We start from the raw sequence: 15848 nt of genomic DNA on the forward strand, positions 1-15848 counted from the left end.
TTAGACCAAAAAATATCAAATTTAAGTGATTTTGTGCATAAAACAAGCAAAGAAATCTGCCAATGGGGTAAGCAAAAAATCTTGAACATTTTCTTAAACACTAAATGCAAAAATTCCCCATGCTTACCCCATTGGCATTTTTTTGCTTGTTTTATGCACAAAATCACTTAAATTTAAAATTTTTGGTGTAAAAACTAGACTTATTTTCTTGGGTCATTTTGCTCATTAAGAAAAAAACATCTTATTTTAAGAATTTTTTGATATTTTTTACTGAAAACAAGACAAAAATACTAAGAATTTTTTTCTTGAAAATCATTTTTTGCCGTGTATAATTACAAATACCACCCATCTTTGCACACCTTTAAAATATGTAGCAATAGCAACTCCAATTCCATAAAAGCACTAAACCCAATTAATAGCAGAAAAGAGTGAGAGTTGACACAACACACACTTCTAGAACATGTTATTTATTAGTTTAATTTAGTTTAGTTTAGTTTAGTTTAGTTTAGTTTAGTTTTAGTTTAGTTTAGTTTAGTTTAGTTTAGTTTAGTTTAGTTTAGTTTAGTTTAGTTTAGTTTAGTTTTAGTTTAGTTGAGTTTAGTTTAGTTTAGTTTAGTTATCCACACTTATGAATCCTAAAACAAGCTATATGCAATTGGCAAAATTTGCCATTGAATTGCTGACTTTTTACAAAATACAAGTCCTGCTTACAGTAATATTGAAAACTGATTATTACTTGCAGTACTTACAGGAAGTATTCACTACATTCACTGAACTAAACTAGTGTGATTACAGTAATAGAGATTTTTAAGATTATCTGTCAAGTGTGTTGTTATATATACAATAAACATATATTTTTCTGTAAGCAGATCTCCTGGATTGTTTGATTTTGCTTGAAGAGAAATGATACGTTTTGAAACAGACAATGAACGAAAAATCTACGAATCAGATACAATCTCGTAGTCACAGAGCAAAGAGTGCAGTTATTTTATTGCAGCTTTATCACCATAATTTTGTGTTTTTGACTTAGTTTTATCAAGGGGTATCTATCTAAACTTGTGTTTTGAAAGCAGTTCTGCTTACCGCAGTCGCTACACTCACTTATCTCTCGTCTCTCTCCCTCTCCTCACTGACACACTTTGCGTGCTGGTGCTGCGCTGCCAGTGCCACCACCGCCACCATCATCATCATCACCAGCGACGCGAGTTGAAGGTCCTGCTGTGTTATTTTAACACATTTTGCAGCATCTGCTGAAGAGCCTGTTTCTTTTGTCGCGCAGTTTATCTGCACCTCCCTTGCGTGTTATCTGCATACTGTATAGTAGGTACTGAATTAGATGAAGTACCTACTTACTTGGCATTAAAACAGTAGGTACTGTATAGTATGAATCCTGGTAGTATGAATGAGATTCGGACGTACTACATCCGCCATGTTGTAACATCACGTGACATACGTCGTCATCACATCGTGTCATTTCAGCGCGAAAACAGCCGCATGCCTCTTCTTCTTCGTTGGAAAACTCCTCGTCCGGGGCATCATGGGATAGTGAAGCGTCCATCGTATGCACACTGCAAAATCTAACCGGAAGTAGTAGGTCATCCGGGTACTTTTCGCATACTGTTTTTCGAATACTATGTATTCGGACATACTACTTGCCTCGCCTACTGCTTTTCGCGTACTATATAGTATGTAGTAGGCGGTTTCGGACGCAGCACATCTCTCTCTCTCTCTATTTAGACACGTGAACTGACCGACGACGCATGCTCGCTTGCACGGTCTTTCTAGAAAAAAAGACGCTAACTGAGCTGCTCAGCAGACAAAGATAGTATGAGATGTAGCGGCCCAAAAAGTATGTCGGCCCACCGGGAAACTGCCCGGTGTGCCAGATGGCCAGTCCGCCCCTGGTGTCCCCTAAAGAGTGCCATGTCACTTGCAGAATTTCTTAGTCGGCCAAATGGTGACATCAGATGCTTAAGTGATGGGAAGTATCTCATTCTTCCCAATGGGCAAAGTGGATACTACCTCCAGGTGGCTGAAATTATTATTATTTTTTAAAGATTTGAAATACTGGGAGAAATACTTGTTGATACTCATAACAAAATGTAAGCTATTTTATTTTACATTTATTCTTCCAGATCCAGCTGACAATGATGTGCCTGGGGCTGCAGAGCTGCAAGCTGGTTATCTGGACATCAACTGAGCACCTGGAGTTAGACATTTCATTTGACAAAAAATATACAGATGCACACATGAAACACCTCCAGAATTTTTATTTTTTACACATGCTTCCAAGATTAGTGGATGATTTTGTTGCAAAGAAATTGAAGCTCTGCCCCAAATACCTGGATCTTTTGAAAATACAGTAAGCAGATACCAGGTGTTATAACTAGTATACATCACAAACATTAAGAGTACTGAATGAAAGCATCAATAGGAAAACAAAAATGTAGTTAAAGGGATAGTTCACCCAAAAATTAAAGTTCTGTCATCATTTACTCATCCTCATGTTGTTCTAAACCTGTATGAATTTCTTTTTTCTGATGAACACAAAAGAAGATATTATGAGAAATGATGGTAAACGCACAGCATATAGTGTCCATTGACTTCCAATAGTAGTAATAAAAAAATATGATGAAGTACATCAAGTGTGTGCTTACCATCATTTTTAAAGTTATCCTTTATTACAATATTTACAAAACATTTTTTCATACTATGGAAGTTGTTGACACTATGATGTGCGTTTACCATCTTATTTTGTGTTCATCAGAAAAAAGAAACTCATACAGATTAAAACAACCCGAGGATGAGTAAATGACAACAGAATTTTCATTTTTGGGTGAATTATCCCTTTAAAATAAAAATGAGTATTACCAAAATAAGTATTAAAAATGCAAGGCATTAGAAAGTTATATTAATTTCATGTGTAAGATGCAAAAGTTATACATTGTGTCATAAAAAAATGAAATGAATGTGTGTGTGTTGAAATGCAATAATAAATGTCTTCTCGTTCTCACTTTTCACTTGAAATAAGCCCACTTCTTAAATTCACTAGACCAGCACAGATCTTGAGAATTTTATACATTTTTGGGATCAAGCTAATTGGCACTGTTTGTGAAAGAATCTTGTACACCTTCAGACGCCTTATTGCCCGTTCAACATGAATGCGGGCATGAGCAATGCGCCGTGTATGTGTTACCTCCTCGTTGGTCAGCTGGCATCCTTTGCGTGTAAATGCTGGAATGATTAAGTTCACTCTACGCTCCTCCAGCAAATCCCTGATTGTGAAACCCCGATCCCCCATAACCTCATTTCCAGGACGCAAATAGTCCAAAAACCCTGAGTTCTTTATTATGTACCTGTCACTGCATTTGCCACCATATGCATCTAAAATAAACATGATTATTCCAGAGGGAGAAATTGCCACTAAATATTTCACAGTGTTGTTGGCATAGCAGTGGCTGTATGATTCACTTCTAAAGTCCAGGTTTTTGGCTTTCTGTAAAACAGTCTCCGAGCAGTCAATTACACAGGTTGTGTTTGGAAAGTGTTCTTTAAAAGCTTCCGGCAACATAGCTTTGATTGTTTCACAAGGCAACCAGATAACAAGATCCTTGGTGTGTTCAGCCATTATGTCTATCCAGATTCCAACAGTCTTGCTTAACTGACCTTGCGATGTATTAAATCTGCGTGCTAAATCAGCCATGACAAGGTTTAGCCTAAGTTTCATTAAGGTCATTAGGATTTGGTCCACAACAGGCATGGATGAAGAAGTAGGAGCAAATGGTTGTAGGCAGGTTACAAGGGTTTGAAACGCAATGAGTGGAATCCCTGTATACAAGAGGAAGTCTGCATCACTCTTCAAAATACTATCTGCAACAGGGCATGATAATCTTGGAACTGGTGTAGTGCTTGCTCTGCAGATGATGGTTTGCCTTTTTGAATAGGTGTGGTCCTCCATCTCTGGGTCTAACCACTGTGTTTGGACATCACAAGAGGGCTTTAATGTAGTGCACGACTCCTCATCTCCATTCATCTCTTCTGACCCATCACGCTCATCTGAGGGTAACAATACAGTTTACATTTATTAGGGTATTACAGATATTTTTAATTCATCATTATTGGATTGTGCTTTATGATATGCATTTTAGCTTTAGTTTTTGAGAAGGGTCATTCTGTATCAAATCAACCAAATTTCAGAAACTTCCCAGCTTAATTTTTTTATTTTGTTAATATTTTTTTTCTGAATAAAATATTAAATGTCACAGATGTATATTTTCTGAATAATCTACTATTTTGTACAGGGGGTCATTTTTTAAAATCTGAGATTAGGAGCAAATTTACAGGGGTGTAAAAATGACTATATAAAGATGGCAGCATCATATTATTTTTACACAGAGATTAGTAGGTCGATCAATTATATAAATAACAGTGAAACTAGAATTGTTTCTTGTTTCTCTCTCTATTAAAACTCCATCAGCATTTTTCTACATTCTAAAAACTGCACTGTAAACATACTGCCCTGCAAACTGTATCAATCAGTCAAACTAACTGGTTGCCATTTACTGACAAGCACTACAATACTGTGTTCTCCCTACATATGAAATCATACCTGATGTTCTCGTGGTACTGCTGTAAATCCTTTTGAGGACCCGGCATTTCTTCTCTGGTGGTCTTCCGTAGCCCAACCACAAAGTAGGATGCGGGTTTTCCTCCGTTGGTTTTTTGTCGACAAAATGAAATGAACACACATACAGTGTTTTGGGTGGTTTCTTCAAGTTTAGGTTTTTCAGCCAGATTCTTTTGAATTCCTCGTCTGTTGGTAGGCGATGGAAACTGTACCGTTTGTCACAAGGACAATCTCTTTTTGTTCTGGGTACATGTTCAACACACTGTTGTTGAAGCCACAGATTTAGCTTAGTCTGGTTGTTCGTACAGCCGCGAACAGCGCAACAGGTACCAGAGGAACGCAACGCCATCGTACAATAATTAAAACAAAATAAAACAGTAATTGTCAAATTGCAGTTACTTTTCAATCTAGAAAGATTTACTTTAGAAAATAACGGCTTATAACAGTTAGCTACGCACCATATGTCACAAGCCAGGGGCTGGCCGCTAAGGGTTAAGCCACGCCCCTTCTAACTTCCACCTCGAGGAGGTCCCCAAAACCAACCCAATGACCAGACAACTACGAGTACAGGTAAGTATAAAAATATTCTTTATTGATTTAAATATTTAAAAGATATAGGGACTTGGGGAAAGGGGATTTAAAAATAGGATCAGTATCTGTCCTCAAGGGGGGGGGGGGTTTACGTCGGGGAACGGGCTCCCGCCTCTGGTTCCCTCTACCCGTGGCGCGCTCCTCTTCCTTCCTGGAGGCAGAATAAAATCACAATGAATATAGGCATGTACTGTTTCCTGTCCGTGTACCTGCGTGTAGTTCGCGGCACTCCGCCGTCTTCCCACGCAGCTCCTTATTTGTCGACTCACTCTCCTTTCCTGCTTCTCTTCCTCTCTACAGGCTACCACTAGGGCACAAAGACACAGCGGGTCGTCCTCACGGGGGTCTCCACCGACCACAGCTGCTGGGTAAGTATGAATCTTCCTCCTCAACTCGTCGCTTTAGTACTCACACTGTTTCTCCCTCTCTTCCTCCACAGACGACAGCTGGGACACAAAGGCACAGTGAATCGTTCTCAGGTAATTCTCTCACCTCGTCGCTGGTTACAGCTTCTGGTACGTATAGTTCTCCTTCACAACGGGTCTCCTTAGAGCTCACACTGTTTCTCTCTCTCTTTCTCCACAGACGACAGCTGGGACACAAAGGCACAGTGAATCGTTCTCAGGTAATTCTCTCACCTCGTCGCTGACTTCAGCTTCTGGTACGTATGGTTCTCCTTCACAACGGGTCTCCTTAGAGCTCACACTGTTTCTCTCTCTCTTTCTCCACAGACGACAGCTGGGACACACGGCACAGTGAATCGTTCCCAGTTAGTTCTCTCACCTCGTCGCTGACTTCCGCTTCTGGTACGTATGGTTCTCCTTCACAACGGGTCTCCTTAGAGCTCACACTGTTTCTCTCTCTCTTTCTCCACAGACGACAGCTGGGACACAAAGGCACAGTGAATCGTTCTTTGTTAGTTCTCTCACCTCGTCGCTGACTTCAGCTTCTGGTACGTATGGTTCTCCTTCACAACGGGTCTCCTTAGAGCTCACACTGTTTCTCTCTCTCTTTCTCCACAGACGACAGCTGGGACACACGGCACAGTGAATCGTTCTTTGTTAGTTCTCTCACCTCGTCGCTGACTTAAGCTTCTGGTACGTATGGTTCTCCTTAACAACGGGTCTCCTTAGAGCTCACACTGTTTCTCTCTCTCTTTCTCCACAGACGACAGCTGGGACACAAAGGCACAGTGAATCGTTCTTTGTTAGTTCTCTCACCTCGTTGCTGACTTCAGCTTCTGGTACGTATGGTTCTCCTTCACAACGGGTCTCCTTAGAGCTCACACTGTTTCTCTCTCTCTTTCTCCGCAGACGACAGCTTTCTTCCCTGTTGATGGACAGACTGAACAGGTTATGTTACGTTCTCTCAAGGTAGCGGACTCACGAGTACGGCTAGGCGTACTGCATCGACCGGCAGTGGTTTCCAAGATAGCGCCCGGGGACCAAAACCCTCTCGGCTGCCTCGTTGATTTAACAGAGGGGCGGAAGTGTCACGCCGTCACACCCGGGTCGAGCGCTGCCCTTTCCTCGACGCCTGTTGGCAATCGACGACCGGAACGGGGCGCCCCTTTGTAGAGACCTCGGGGCAGCGGATCTCCTTCGCCTCTGACTCTGTGACGATAGACAACACACCGGTAAAGTAGCAATGTAACTGGTAATACTCACACCGCCAGCCGTACAGATCTTCACCGCCTCTCCCAGCACAAGTCCGCCACGCGTCTGGCTACGAAAATACTTCAGGAACTACTCCACACTGTCCAATGCTGAAACACACTCACAGCATAATCATACACAAGGTTATTCTAGGGTCCGTCTTCCTCTTCAGCGCCCCTAGCGAGTGACTGGAGGCGGGGTACGTCTGACACGACACAGCAATCTCACTGCAATATACACAGCACCACTTCAAAGTGAAATTTCTACATCCAAAGACTCACCCACCACGCTCAGTGCACACAATAGACGCCCGTCTTCCCTCGCCTCGCTCTGGGCAAGAATGTGGAGATGGTAACACGGCCTAGCAGTTGGTTTCCGTCGCTGCGGCTGTCTCACATAAGGATCCCGTGGCTCACCCACCACGCTGACTCAGGGGCAGGGCCACTCGCTCTCGCTGAAAAGCACTTAAAAGATATCCAGGAAAAATACATGCACGGTATATTCAAATGAATGAGTTCAGTTACTCACAGCTGCGGTGCTTCTGTTATCTCACGCTTCCTTAGGTTAACTTCTCCTGTGATAATTCCAGCTACACAGATGGGTACTCACAATTAGAGGTCTGCGCGGGACACAATTTTCAGTCCCGCTCCCGCCCGCACCCGCAATGTTCAGTCCCACTCCCGCCCGCTCCCGCAAAGATTTTTATTTTTTAGTCCCGCTCCCGCCCGCATCTGTGATATTTTGTCCCGCTCCCGCCCGCAAATGCCTGCAGGCAGGATGGATGGGTGTTTACTTTCGGTCTCAGGAAAGGTCTTAAAAAAACGTGCGTGCACATATAATTCCTTACCAATACAGGGTAACAGGCCCAGATGGCTAATCGGACAAGAAGAATTCCTGATGGGCCGGTCTGTTTTTTGGCAACGAGGCCGGTTGTTGTCATGCCACCAGGTTGAAGGTTGCTAGGCTGCCTGCAGTCACAGCAGCCCCACCACTTTATGCCCAAATTGATTGTGTCCTGAGTCCCGACCACTTATTGGAAGAATTTTTGCATTCGAGTCCATTAACTTAACATCTAAAGTGAATGGAAAACGAAGGACGCACTGAATTTCTTCTTCTTTTCAAAGCGTTCGCCTGTAAATACGGGTTTTGTTTCAGACGCGTCTATATTTGAGTGCGCTTGCTGCGCATCAAGATTTAAAATAAACTTGGAAACTTGATGCGAACGGTCTCTAAAAAGAAAAGGATATACAAATCGTAATTTTTTAAGTAATAGATGTAACAATGAATTGTCTGTGAATCGTCATAAATCGTCTATTGCAAGAGTATCAAAAATCTATTTGATGCAAAACTCATCAGTTTATTGGAAAATAAAGTAAGTTTTTGGACACAAAGTATGCGTATCTTACGACGTTATTTACTTATATACATGAATAACATGATATAATTACTAATAAAAAAAATTAAAAGATTTGATAAAGCTTTGATCAATCTTGCTTATGTATTATAGGGGTTTGCAAACTTTTTCAACCCAACAGGTAATCTCAAGACCCACCATTTAAAAAAATAGAAACAAACACATTTATTTCCTTTCAGTAGTTTTTGAATAAGTTTAATTGAATAAAATTTTAAAAAGTTCTGAATTTATATATAAATTTCATAGTGTGGCCAATTAAAATACACTTGGCGAATAGAGCAATAAAATACAGCGTCTTTTAAAAATAAGCTGCTGTCAGAGCAAGTGTAATTGCAGCATTTACACGCTCTTCTGCTCTGATCTCTTTTTCCAAATTGTTCTTTAAAGTCAGAATGTAAAAATTACATGGACACTTAACTTACGTTCTTACAAAGATGTGTTGGATTTAGGGATATGCAGGTGAGGATTTTTTTTCACCTTCTGAATGTATTAAACACACCGCATATTTTAAACGAAAGTATATTTGGCAAAGACGTTTAAAATCCTACCCAGTAGGCTACATTTGATATTTATTGTTAGATTATTAAATATTTCCATTTCTTAATAAAATAAATTTGTTAAATGTTTGTTCATTATTATTCATTATATATATCAGGGGCGGAGTAGGACCAAAAAATCTACCGGGAAATTTCGTATACCACCGGCCCTCCGTGGAAGAAAAGTTTTCGTATTTGTAGTAAACTTAGGTTAATACAAATTATAATCAATCTGCAAAAAAAAAACAAAAAACATTTTCATAATAATAATAAAATCATCAAATAATGGATAATTTCCCTAAATGAGTAACTTTACAAAATGATACCTGTTTAAAAGACGGAGATGCGCACCTGTCAATCAGCTACATAACAGAGCGAGACCAGAGATGAACGTGCTCATAAACTGGAGTAATATGGAATACTTTCTTTACATCTTTGAAAAACTGTAAGAATATCATTTTTGTCATATAAAGTTTTGAGAGATAATAATGTTTTTTCCACTGTGATTGCTCATTTATTTTAACGTGTTTACCTCGCGCATTTACCTCAGAGTTTATTTCAGTTATTTTGCTGTTTTTCCGGTAATAATAATACAACTTACATGCCAATCCTACTTCCTTGTCTTTTATTCATTTCATTATGCTGTTATTTTAAGTTATGTGGATATTTATTGCCATATAAGACGTTAATTGCCGTTATATACTCTCGACTAATATTCAAATCATATGCGGAATAATGTGTGCATCTCTGGAAGAATACAGTTAATCCTGAAAAATAATTTTTGTCAAAGTTTTGAGAAATAATAATGTTGTGAGGATATTGCCATATTGCAGTTGAATACTCTCGTTTATAATATGAATTATATTCACATCAAGCCGCCAGACGGGGTTGCTATAATTCGCAATGTATAGCTATTATCAGAGCGACCCTTGCAGCCTCAAAATCAACACCAATAAAATAGTAGGCTTACAATGACAAACTCACTTATATTAAACAGTTTGTTTTATTAATAAAACGATTCAACGGATGCTATCTGCGTTATAACGAATAAATGAAAGACATAATTTTCCATTACTACGAATGCTTAGTATTTTTTTTTGTTGTTGTTAAAACAGAACAACAATAAATTAGTAAAATGACTCGCTTATTAAACAGAACGTTTAACAAAAACTAATAGACAGAAAACATTTACCCATCTTTTAACATAAATAAATTTAAAGTTTTGTAATATTAACTAATATTTAATTTGCGGGAGTGCAGCGTATCATCGCTCCCGCCCGCACCCGCAAGTGCATCTCTATCATCCCGCCCGCTCCCGCAATGACCATTCAAAATTTGTCCCGCGCCGCACTGTTTTGCATCGGGACCCGCGGGTCCCGCGGGACTCCCGCGGGAGTGCAGGCCTCTACTCACAATAGCACGTTCCTTCTTCCTTCACTTCGTTTATACATAGTCGGCCTCCACTTACTTTCCAACCCGTCAGGTCTTTAATATCTGCCTCCGCCGAAATCCCACGATGCACAAAGAGAGAGAGAGAGTCCAATAATCCAACTGGCGTACCCGGTGAGTTTAACTCAGCGCTGCAGCACACACCAACACTGGTCATAACAACAACACCAACTGTGATTTAAGCTGCTCTTAAGTATTCGCCCGGGCGTTGCCTTCGTCCAATCACCCGGCGTTCTTGTTAATTACCCGCAGCTGTCCGTAGTTTGGCTGATTACAGCCCTCGCGGTGCTACCGGATGTCCGGTGTTTTCTCTTCCCGGTCTCTTCCCGGTCCGGGCGGAAACATCCGGGCGGAACCCAACTTTTGGTTCCGCCCAAAAGATCGTCACTCCTGTGACACATACACCTGGGACTAACTCGCTTACTTCTGCTTCCGCTCTCTAACCGGAAGTTCCACCCATAATCATTTCTACAGCAGCGCCCCCAGGAATAGTGTGGATAGTGTATGCAGTTTAAACAGACTACTCAGAAAATAATAAAGCACAAACAATAATATAATTGCTAACTACACTAGTAAGCTTTTTTTTCTTTGCGTTTTTTTGTAATGGCTGTTAAATAAATAGCGTATATAATGTGTTATACTGGAGTGCTGGAGTAGATTGGGAAGAAATCTGATGGTTCAGTATTTTAATTGCCCAGTCAGAATTTTCACTGACATTACAAAAAAGTAAAATATAAAATACAAATAAAATAGGCCTAATCTATATTTGTTGTTTCTGACATGTGTAACCCTAATAAATATCAAGCCTTGTTAAATTGTTCTTTGATAATTACATAGAAGGTATGTGGCTTTATTAAGTGCAAAAATGATCCAGAAACGTTTTGTACATGTCCATTTACAACCCTAGAATTTGTCATTTGAATTAAATTGTCTATTTCTGCTCTATTTGAAAGGGTCATGAATAATAATGTTGAGCTCTGCTCTGATGCTCATGCCAGAAGCTCACATTGTAAACAGACTTTATATTTTGAGCCCTTATCAGACGAAAATACAGATTTTGAGTAACAACTAATTGTTAACTAATAGAACTTCAGCTTTGTTTTTAGCATTTTAACAAATTTGTAAATGAATGTGTAATTTAATGTTGGGGCGTACATCTCGACTTAGATCAAGAGTCTTTCACCCTGAAATTTAGAAATATTAGAAAATTTTGACTATTTTGTAGACATCTTTTGAAAATGAAACAATTGCGTAAGTTTGAGGAAGATAAAATTAATTAATTTTTTTATTATTTTTAAAAAAAGAAAGAAAGTCAGAGTTGCGTAAATATATATACTTCTTTGTTTAAAAAAAAAGAAAAAAATACATAATTATGAGAAGTGCCCTTTATTTCACTTGAGCCCCTGCCCCTCAAAATGTCTGTGCACGTCCCTGCTAGACACTAAGTCCCACACACCCGCAACGACAGCGCGATGACAAGTACAACAAACTCAAAGGTAGTAGTCGCAAACATAAAGTATAATAAGCACTAGGGGTGTCACGATTCTCCAAATCCTCGATTCGATTACATTTTTGATTCTGATGTCACGATTCAATTCGATTCTCGATTTTTAAATGATTTTTTTTAAAGAAAAAATTATATGCCTTTATTATTATTATTATTATTATTATTATAGTTTCACATTAACATGCACATTGCGTGCTTTTCCTCGCATGGGGGTTTGTGGGCTTTACTTTACGCGAGAGAGCTTGTAGAGAGAGAATTCCTTCTTGCACGCAGATAGACTTAATATGCGCGTCTTGGACTCCTATTATCTGAAATAAAACCGGTGCGTCATAAGCAGCTGCGCTTCTCTCTGTCTCACGTGCACGCGCTCTCGCATCTGTCCAAAGTCTAAACATAAACTTAAGTAATAATCCTTACGTATTTATGTATCAGTTTTATGCGTTTCATGCGAGCTGAAGCAAACTATCCCTTTTGTTTAAAATATAACCCGCTGCATCTTTGCGGCTCTCTCGTGCACCTGCAGAGCTGTGCTCTGTCCGAAGGCAGATCACTAGGTAGTAATCCTGTTTATGATATGCATTTTAAGGAGTTGTAGCAATACATCTCTCGTGTTTAAAATATAAATCGCGTTCCGCTGGATGGATGTTTTTAAAGGCACTTCTGAGAGTTTATTTTCCCCCGCTTGGCAAGCCGACCGGACGTGACATGGGGGCGTGGCAGCATCGACGATCTCATTTTTTATTTCGAAGTTTGAGGTTGTGACTTAATTTCGATCGATTTCGATTTAAAATCGAAATCGTGACACCCTTAATAAGCACTACTTTTCCATCATAGAGGTGAAACGCAAGAATGTTTATGTAATGTGCAACTTATTGCAGAGTAAGAAAGAGCCTCTTCACGTATGTAATTCTGATCTAATAAAGCACCTCACATCATCACATGCTGCCACCCCTTGCAAAAATTAACCAGGGGTTTTTGTGGTAAAAGTGCAGTAACCATGGTTTTTTGGCGTATTGATTGCTATCAGTAAAACCATGGTTTTACTACAGTAACCATTATGAATTATGGTTTGTGAAAACCATGGTTGTCGAAACCATGGTTATTTTGTGGTAACCATGGTTTTACTGCTGCACCATGTTTTTTTGGTTTTAACTAGGGATCCACTGATAGGACTTTTTGTGCCGATACCGATTTAAACAGACAACTTCTGGCCGATACCACTATTAAACACTTGTATACAAGGCTACACAGTTGGTATATTAGCTAGTTTATTTCTGCATCAGATTATTTTTACTGAACATGGATTGGATCTAATTAACATTCAACTGACCAACATAATAAGAGAGGCACAAATTAAACTAAAACAAATATAATAAGACAGCATGACAACCTTCAAAGGTGGTTTTTGCTATTCGGCAGTTAATTTTATTAACAACATTAACTCATTTTTTTTTACATATAATGGATTTCTTTATGCAGTTAATTAATAAACAATCGGTACCGGCCTTTCTCGTGCTATTGCAGACATGCTGATGGTTTCAAATTCATCAAAAATCGGCCAATAAATATCGGCAGCCGATACATCGGTGCATCACTAGTTTTAACTGTAGTAAAACCATGCTTAATTTTCGTAAGGGACAAAATTAGTGGTTTCTCTTTAGTGTCTAATTCATTCATTTAACAAATGTTATATTAGGGGCATCCAAGTTATTTAAAATATTTGAACTTTTTTAAGTAACGCAATAGTTACTTTGCCTGGTAATTAGTTACTTTTATAATGATGTAATGCAGTTACTAACTCTGTTACTTTTTTTGAGAAGTAACTAGTAACTATAACTAATTACTTTTTTAAAGTAACTTTCCCAACACTGATGACAGTGGGGCTAATATGAAGGGAAAAAACAAAGTTGTGCAGGCTAAGCTATTGGTTAAAAATCCAAGAGCTTTTTATGTGCCTTGCATTTCTCATACCCTAAATCTGACTGTCTCAGATGCGGCTAAAGCATCATTTTTTGGAAATGTGGAGAAGGTGTACAATTTTCGTGAAGTTTGTTGACCTCACCCTCAACTCCTGGAGTGAGATGCGCTGGGAAAGCCAAATAAAAAGCTTTGGAGTTTTGCGCTACCAGTCAGAGAATGTGAGGGAAGCCCTGCTAGACATTAGAAATAAAGTGACTGACCCTGTACTGGCTGTTGAAGCCAACACCCTAGTGTTAGAAATAGGTCCATTTAGATTTCAGATTTGTTGTGTTGTCTGGTGTGACATTTTGTCTAAAATTAACATTATTAGCAATCTTCTACAGTCAACCTACATGCCGCTTGATGTAGCTGTTAACCTTGTACAAAAGAACAAAGGCAAACTCATCAGCAATGTTGGGAGTAACGCATGACAAAATATAATATATTACAGTAATTTATTTGTTTTTGCTGTAACGCAGTAATATAACGCATTACTAATAAAAAATTGGTAATATTTTACTCGTAACAGTCTTAGTAAAGAGCGCGTTACAACAATGCGTTTCAAAAATAGGCCGCGCCCAGCATCCAAACAGGAAAAAACTGCGGGTAAAATAATGTTTGTATTTCTGTTTCCGGGTGCTGCATGCAGCATGTTAATTTTTACTTTAATTTTGTATTTGAACTGCGATTTGGCGCGTCAAATATAGACACGTTTCTTAAAAAGAGCCGAATCTGGGAAGTCCGCGGCTGTATAAACATTGACTAAAGTGGTCGCAATCAGGTCCGGTAGCGCCGCACACGCATAAATCTGCGAATGAGAGCACTAAGTAAAAGCAACAGAAAGTTTCTATCGGTCTCCTGTGCCGCTTGAACCTCAGAAGTAAAGAGACTTTTAGAAAGCTTGCCAGTAAAATCCATATCAACAGCAGCAATTACAAAGTAAGCTAACGTTGCTATGGTTACAGTCCATATACATAATAGATTGCTAGGCTATTCCTATGCTATCTACAGTTTTATTACAAACAGCAACCTAACATACAACATAACATTAGTGTAGACTTAAACATGGTTATCTAAATTGTAGATTTAAACATCACTGTTTAAAGTTTTTACCAGCCTTTGTATGGGAACCTATATTCGTTGTTTGGCAAAAAGCAGTGTTCCTCTGTTTGTCTGTGTTTTATTAAGCAATTATATGTCAGCCTACATGTAATCCTTATATTGTACTGAAATGAGCTGTATTCCTTGAGGTCTGATCCTCCAAGTTGTGTCAACCCAGTGCATGCCAGGTTTGTGCTGTGAATCTGAATTAAAAGTGAATTAAAGAAAATAAATGAAAAGAGGTTGTGTGTCTTGCCATGTTATTAGGCTATAGGTTGCATTATAGTGGGCTCTAGCTCTATTGTGTTTGGTATGCGTACCATAATTACCAGACTTTTACCTGATCATTTGTCTATGTTTATGACAGTGATTGTTACTGTATTTTGCCATAAGTCTTCACTGTGCCTATTCAAAGCTCGAGGGCCAACACATAACCTCTAGATTTATAAGCAGCAATAAACTACATTTTAACATTTTATAATGCCTAGTCATACTTCTGTTATTTTGATGAAAGTAACTCAAAAGTAACGCAAAAGTAGTGTAACTCATTACAATTCAGAGACAGTAATATTGTAATGTAACTAATTACTTTCAAATGACAGTAATTTGTAATATACAATTTATTACACTTTGGAAGTAACTTTCCCAACACTGCTCATCAGTTACCGAAAAACAGGCTTCTGTGATGCACAGACATCTGCAAAAGAAATTTGTCAGCAGATGAACACAGAAGCAGTGCTGAAAGAAAAGCGACTGCGTTCTACAAAAAGGCACTTTGCCTATGAGGCTGCAGATGAGCCGATAGTGGATGCTATAAAGAGGCTAGAAGTGTTCTTTTTTAATTCTGTAGTGGCCTTTAGCATTCAGTTGAAGGATAGATTTAAGTCTTGGTTAAAGTGAAGTTAAAGAAAACTTTGGAGTGCTGTTCAATTTTAGGGAGCTAGATCGAAAGGTCTGGAGGAAACAATGTCAGCTTCTTGGGGAAAAACTCTCTTGTGGAAAGGAGGCT

At 39.0% G+C, this 15848-nt stretch overlaps 1 protein-coding gene across 1 annotated transcript; it reads right to left on the bottom strand.

Moving 5' to 3' along the window:
- Window positions 1-2820: 2820 nt before the first annotated feature.
- Window positions 2821-4199, bottom strand: LOC141350113 (uncharacterized). Its single transcript, XM_073854597.1, has one exon. It carries the CDS (start codon window positions 4031-4033, stop codon window positions 3011-3013), a length of 1023 nt encoding a protein of 340 aa, XP_073710698.1. The 5' UTR covers window positions 4034-4199; the 3' UTR covers window positions 2821-3010.
- Between the last annotated feature and the right edge of the window lie 11649 nt (window positions 4200-15848).

The sequence above is a fragment of the Misgurnus anguillicaudatus genome, chromosome 16 (assembly GCF_027580225.2).
Source record: "Misgurnus anguillicaudatus chromosome 16, ASM2758022v2, whole genome shotgun sequence".
Taxonomy (NCBI): Eukaryota; Metazoa; Chordata; class Actinopteri; order Cypriniformes; family Cobitidae; genus Misgurnus; species Misgurnus anguillicaudatus.

Coding starts and splice junctions, on each gene's coding strand:
- LOC141350113 (XM_073854597.1), bottom strand. CDS start 4,033: ATGAATGGAGATGAGGAGTCGTGCACTACATTAAAGCCCTCTTGTGAT.